The following is a 6917-nucleotide window of genomic DNA, read 5'->3' as shown; positions in this document are numbered from 1 at the left end:
TGCTTGTGGAGAAATGAGGAAAGTTGAGCCAGGACTGCTCTTTCAAGAATTTTTGAAAGAAAAGGAAGGTTGGAGACTGGGCGGTAGCTATCCAGTAGAGATGGGAGATCACGCTCGTCCCCTTGTTCACAGACAGGACAGTCCAGAGGGCGGTTGGCCAACAGAAACCCCAGCGCTCTGTTGCCAAAATTTCAACGCATATGTAAACGTGTGTCTGTATTTGCTGGAATACGGTGATGTCACGAGTGTGTATGCTGTTAGTGGTGAATTTGACCCTTTAACGAACCCGCAAAAAACACGAGCACCGCACTACAGATACAAATGTCCGTCCGGTGAGTTCCTCGAATTCAGAGCGAGGCATGCAGCAGGCGCGGCTCCGCAACCCTGAGCTTCAAAAGCCTCTAACGAAGATGGAAGGGTTGCGCAATAGATTACAAATAGTGACCAGTTATATCCAAAATTATCGCTATTCCGCAGAATTAGCACAGAATATCCCAGCCCTTCATAACCGGCATGGCGCATGCTGCCACAGGCCTTAAGAAAGGTCAAATTTCATTTTCAATCCCAAATGCAACTAATGCATGAATTACCTGCAGAACAGTTGTTCCTGGCTCCACCATGACCGCCGTTCTGTCTACAAATACTTCCAGCAGGTCAGGTGGCAGTTGCCGGGCGACCTGAAAGGTCCAGATAGTCTTAAATCTCCAAAACATTCCACAGTGTCCATTACCTCATTTAATTCAAAGTGAGAAAACCTGTTCAAAGAATGCTAACGCCAACTGCGGCAAGCATGCATGGAAATATACAGTACAGGCCAAAAGTTTGGACACACCTTCTCAAATGCTGTAAATGGAAATGTAATTCCATGTGTTTTCTTTATTTTCATGACCATTTACGTTGGTAGATTCTCACTGAAGGCATCAAAACTATGAATGAACACATGTGGAGTTATGTACTTAACAAAAAAAGGTGAAATAACTGAAAACATGTTTTATATTCTAGTTTCTTTGCTCTGATTACTGCTTTGCACACTCTTGGCATTCTCTCGATGAGCACTTTGCCTTCACTCTGTGGTCCAGCTCACCCCAAACCATCTCAATTGGGTTCAGGTCTGGTGACTGTGGAGACCAGGTCTCCACTTTTTGTTAAGTACATAACTCCACATGTGTTCATTCATAGTTTTGATGCCTTCAGTGAGAATCTACCAACATAAATGGTCATGAAAATAAAGAAAACACATTGAATGAGAAGGTGTGTCCAAACGTTTGGCCTGTACTGTACGTTCCTGCCTTTTTTGTACACTGTCCAGTTCTCATATGCCCTGGCCCCTAATCCCACAGCTCGTCCTTCACATGGCCTCCAGATCTCAGACCCACGAGGCCAGTTGTGGCGTAACGCCCTTCAGCAATGACTCTTCCACACGCCCGGCCCGTTACCTGCCCAGCGGGGCACCGTCAATAAGGGGGATTACGTCAATGACGGAACAAACTGTCCGCGTCGTGCCGACACACTGTCGCGCTCCAGCTGTGAGGTCCGGAGGGAATCCAGATGTGCGCGGCACCGTCCCGGCTGCGCTGCTAGTCTATTAGAGGTCTCTGTCACGCGCTTCACTAATAAAATCGGATTGACTTTCACTCCAAAGTCTAAGGATTAATTGCTCATACTTTATAATTTCAACTCGCTTCTATAGTAAATTTACATTTACAGCATTTACCAGACGCCCTTATCCAGAGCGACTTACAGTCAGTAGTTACAGGGACAGTCCCCGTGTGTGTACCCTGCGTCCAGTGTCTCGGGATGGTGTGTGTGTGTGTGTACCCTGCGGCCAGTGTCTCGGGATGGTGTGTGTGTGTGTGTACCCTGCGTCCAGTGTCTCAGAATGGTGTGTGTGTGTGCACCCTGCGCCCATTGTCTCGGGATGGTATGTGTGTGTGCACCCTGCGTCCAGTGTCTCGGGATGGTGTGTGTGTGCACCCTGCGTCCAGTGTCTCAGGATGTTGCGTGTGTGTGTGCACCCTGCGTCCAGTGTCTCAGGATGGTGTGTGTGTGTGTGTGCACCCTGCGCCCAGTGTCTCGGGATGGTGTGTGTGTGTGCACCCTGCGTCCAGTGTCTCGGGATGGTGTGTGTGTGTGTGTGTGTGTGTACCCTGCGGCCAGTGTCTCGGGATGGTGTGTGTGTGTGTGCACCCTGCGCCCAGTGTCTCGGGATGGTGTGTGTGTGCACCCTGCATCCAGTGTCTCAGAATGGTGTGTGTGTGTGCACCCTGCATCCAGTGTCTCAGGATGGGCTCTAGCGGTGATTATGTAAAGTGAGTGAGTGAGATTTTGAGATCTCCGTAAGTAAAAAGGTAAATGCACTTAACATGTGTCATATCTGATGTGGGGATGATTTTATGCTCACTTTTAGGTATGGATTTACAGAAAAACAGTACTTCGAAAAGTTAAGTTGACCCAGAGGACTTTTCAATCACACATTGTAGTATAATGTGTGAAAGCAGAGGGAAGTGGTGGCCTAGCAGGTAAGGAAGCGAACCCGGAATTAAAAGGTTGTGGGTTCAAATCCCGACCCGCCAAGGTGCCGTTACCCCAACACACTGCTCCCCGGGCGCCTTTTACTGCTCAATCAGGGGACAGTTTAAATGCAGAGACCACGTTTCACTGTCAATACAGACAGGGATGTCCCTCAGGTCGGCGCTTTTATAGCTCAGCTGTTTGTGAGTGAGTGGGGATGTTAAAAGAACCAACAAACGGATGTTTGTTGCACAGACTGGGTTTATAGAAGGAAATGAGGGTATGTGAGGCTTGCTGCTAAAGGCAAAAAGAGGAACTTATACAAACACATTCTTGAGATGAATTTATTATTAAAAATGGTACACAATTTTGCGATAACAATCTCTTTAGAGAATGTTGTCATTTCACTAATGTTTAAATATTACTTATCTTAACAACTAAATACCTAGACACCCCGGCAAAGGATTACACATTATGTCATATACACATTGCAGCATAAACATCTAGAAATATGTAAGTGTCAATAACGGTGCATTTACAAACTGTCGAAATAAAACACTGCTATAAAATTCTGATATCTGGTATTGGTTTGCTGAATCACGCTTGATTCTGCCCAGTCCATTTCCCTTCCCGCCCCGCACTGATTCAGGATGGGCCGATATCAGCGGGGACGTGGTCTGCTTGTGCCATTTCCTCTCTGGGGTGTTGTGGTGGAGAAACCAGACATAGTTGCAGTTTACTAATGACTTTTGGTCTCCAGATCCCGGCACATGACGAACTGTGACGCAAAGTGGATTATTTCCAATTGACAAAAAGTGTCGGAGTGTCAATTTTACATGTTTACACTAACATTTTATGCTAGATTTTCAGATAACATTTGGTCCAAAAGTATGACTTTTCAGAGTTAATTCTACTCAATTTGAACAAAATAAACAATGAAATGTGTAAAAATATTTAACACTGAGGTTTATTCACACTGTTCGAGTAATATAATTACTCCAAACTTAAGTTTGTTAATAACACTCTATTGTGTAATGATATATCATTTTTATTTTCTGTGTAGCGTTATTTTTTTTAGATATATTCATTATATGATGCTATATTACTACATGCCTATGATCCAACCTACATTATGCTGACATCAGTGAAACTGTAATACGCTTGTAGCGTTTGGTGTGGAAGGACAGGGAAGTGGATTGGAGCACGTCCATTATTACCTGAACCTCACAGGCACTTACAAGACGCGAGCAGCCTGGTAAACACTGTTAAACTAGACCCATCAATATACCCCATCTTCGGCCTGTATATGTGTGTGTGTATATATATTTATACACACATGCACACACACAGACACAGTACAGGCCAAAGGTTTGGACACACCTTCTCATTCAATGTGTTTTCTTTATTTTTATGACCATTTACGTTGGTAGATTCTCACTGAAGGCATCAAAACTATGAATGAACACATGTGAGTTATGTACTTAACAAAAAGTGAAGACCTGGCCTCCACAGTCACCGGACCTGAACACAAAATCGAGATGGTTTGGGGTGAGCTGGACCGCAGAGTGAAGGCAAAGGGGCCAACAAGTGCTAAACACCTCTGGGAACTCCTTCAAGACTGTTGGAGAACCATTTCAGGTGACGACCTCTTGAAGCTCATCGAGAGAATTCCAAGAGTGTGCAAAGCAGTAATCAGAGTAAAGAAACTAGAATATAAAACATGTTTTCAGTTCTTTCACCTTTTTTTGTTAAGTACGTAACTCCACATGTGTTCATTCATAGTTTTGATGCCTTCAGTGAGAATCTACCAACGTAAATGGTCATGAAAATAAAGAAAACACGTTGAAGGAGAAGGTGTCCAAAGTTTTGGCCTGGACTGCATACACACACACACTTAGTACATTTTTTTCATGGACATGGAGTTTTTCCTTGTGTGCAGAAGGGTCAACTGTAGAACCTATCAAAGCCCATTGAGACATACTGTATATGATTTTGGGCTCTATAAGAAATAAATGTTGTTGTTGTTGCCTAATGGTGGGTGAATAACACCCACGTGCCCACTAACGCCCGTCCTGAACTGGGCGCGTAACGCATGCCGGTACCGACTTTTAACTGTCAGAGTTGTAAACAGGTTAACACTGTGTATTATGATAAAAAAGATTTGTTAAAATAAAAGAAGATCAGATTTCCCTTTATGCCGCGCATTCATAACTTGGTCATTGCGACGGACGCCTCAGAAGGGACGTTGCCCGGCACCGTCACGCACTCCGTCACCGACACCGACTGGCTGAGCTCTCGCAGCGACTGCTTGGTGATGTTCAGGCAGGAGCTCCTCAGCAGCTGCCGCACCTTCTTGTTGCACAGCACGTACAGCAGCGGATTGATGCAGCTGTTGAAGAAGGCCAGGCTGGTGACCAGCGGGAAGCCGGCCTGCAGCACGTGGAGCAGCGTGCGGGACGAGTGGACCGACAGCTCCATCAGGCTGAAGATGTGAAAGGGCGCCCAGCACAGGAAGAAGGCCAGGATGACCGCGGACATCATTTTAGAGAAGGTGCTCAGCCGGACGGAGCCCGACCGGTGCACCCTGTAGGCCAGGAGGACGCCGGTGACGGTGATGGCGCTGAACGGCAGGAGGAAGCCCACCGTGGTGCGCACCGCCACCATGACCGTGTGCCGCATGGCCGCCGTGTCCGCGTCGTGCTCGTGGAAGTTGTTGTAGCACACGGTCTGGCCGCGGAACTCGAAAGTGTCGCGGAACACCAGGACAGGAGAGCTGAGTCCGGCGGACGTCAGCCACACGCAGCCGCACAGAACCCAGGCCCGTCCGACGGTGGAGCACCGCCAGCGACGGCCGAGGTCGCCCAGCGACAGGTAGCGGTCGATGCTGATCACCGTCAGGAAGAAGACGCTGGCGTACATGTTGAGCACCAGCACGAACGAGTTCAGCTTGCACATGACCTGGCCAAAGCTCCAGTGGAAGCTCCTCACCACGTAGTCAATGGAGAGGGGCAGGAAGAGCACGAAGACGAAGTCCGCCACGGCCAGGTTCATGAGCCACAGGCTCTTCACCGTCCGCTTCGTCTTGAACCCGGTGATCCATATGACCAGGCCGTTACCGATGACGCCGAGCGCGAAGGAGATGCAGTAGATCACGACGCTGATGATGTGGAATGTGTCCATCTGCACGTGCCCGCCCTTCTCCTCCTCAAGCTCCCCGTCAAAATAATAATACTCGCCGTGCTCGGTCGGGGACTCCATCTCCGCGTAATCCTGCAATGAAGAGAGAAACGCGTGAAGGTGCTGGCGCTGCGCCGTGGTGTTCAGCAGAAGATCCACAATTCGGGCAACTCCCTTGAAGGAAAAAACAAACAAAACTGAAATGGGAGGACAGGTCATGTCCTCCCCTTATAATTCACACCATAAAAAAAGGTGAAAAGTGGGAAATGGGAAGCTCTCCTGTCCACCCTGCTTCTATCAGCACAGAGTCGCTCTGCATCCTGTTCTTTTTTCCCCTCCATGTTCCACTTCACCAGAACCTCCAGCAGACAGTCGTTCTAAAGGACGAAGTAAACCACGGGAATGTGGAGGACCATTCATAATTTCCGCGCGAAGGCAGAACTTTTAAGGGGAAAGTCGCTCTGTTTATTTATTTGAATAGAAAATCAGGTTTGGCACCGGACCCCACTTACTTACACGACCGAGTCGGAGCTAGCCAACTCGAGTATTTTTGCGCTTACCTTTCGGAAGTTTTTCTTTACTGTTGACAACTCTACAGAGCGAGTAGAACAGACGGGCTGTGAGGAGAAGTGAACGGATCCTGGCCGCTGGAGCGTCGGCAGCCTCCTCGGTTCCTCCGCGGCGTGAAGAAGTTGGGTCTCCGAGCAGAGCCGGGTTGCCAGATCTTTCCGCATAACGCGCCACGAGATTCCTGCAAATAAACCTCGATAAGCGATCTGGTTCCGTGTTGCGGTGCTGGCCGAAATAGCCATTAGACACCACATCTATGTTTTATGAAAACCTTTGAAATCTAGTCGTAAATACACATTTAACAAAACCCTGTGCATGCACTGTAATTGCTTTTCTGTTATTGTGTTGTTAGAAGAACATACATTTTAGTACACAAAGAAAGGTTTTGATCATGTGACTGAATAATAAAAAGTCCTAACAAGTATTAAAACACTGACACACACGCACACACACACATATTCGCTTAAATTAAGCGGATATGGCAACAACGCATGGCCACAGTACAGACAAAAGTCCATCTTACGTCACAGGTTTCTGGAATTAAAACCCCAAAATTACCTGGATGAATGTGCGACGGGTTCGAGAAGAAGGTCCTACAATGAGATTCTACTCATGAAGGAAGGAGGGAATCCTTTTTCCATACGGCAATGTAATGAAGG

General features: G+C 47.3%; 1 protein-coding gene across 2 annotated transcripts; it reads right to left on the bottom strand.

The window, feature by feature from the left end:
* Positions 1-4421: 4421 nt before the first annotated feature.
* cmklr2 (chemerin chemokine-like receptor 2) lies at positions 4422-6382 on the bottom strand. 2 transcript variants are annotated; one of them, XM_028991811.1, is made up of 2 exons: positions 6249-6382; positions 4422-6065 (listed from the first exon to the last, which is right to left on the bottom strand). In XM_028991811.1, the coding sequence occupies exon 2, from the start codon at positions 5905-5907 to the stop codon at positions 4717-4719; it is 1191 nt and encodes a 396-aa protein (XP_028847644.1). In that variant the 5' UTR covers positions 5908-6065; positions 6249-6382; the 3' UTR covers positions 4422-4716. The 2 variants fall into 2 exon arrangements, with proteins under 2 accessions (XP_028847644.1, XP_028847645.1); XM_028991812.1 differs by having other exon boundaries at positions 4422-5781; positions 6249-6377.
* Positions 6383-6917: the final 535 nt, after the last annotated feature.

This window comes from Denticeps clupeoides, chromosome 9 (assembly GCF_900700375.1).
Source record: "Denticeps clupeoides chromosome 9, fDenClu1.1, whole genome shotgun sequence".
Taxonomy (NCBI): Eukaryota; Metazoa; Chordata; class Actinopteri; order Clupeiformes; family Denticipitidae; genus Denticeps; species Denticeps clupeoides.
This window is presented reverse-complemented; position numbering and strand designations above follow the sequence as displayed.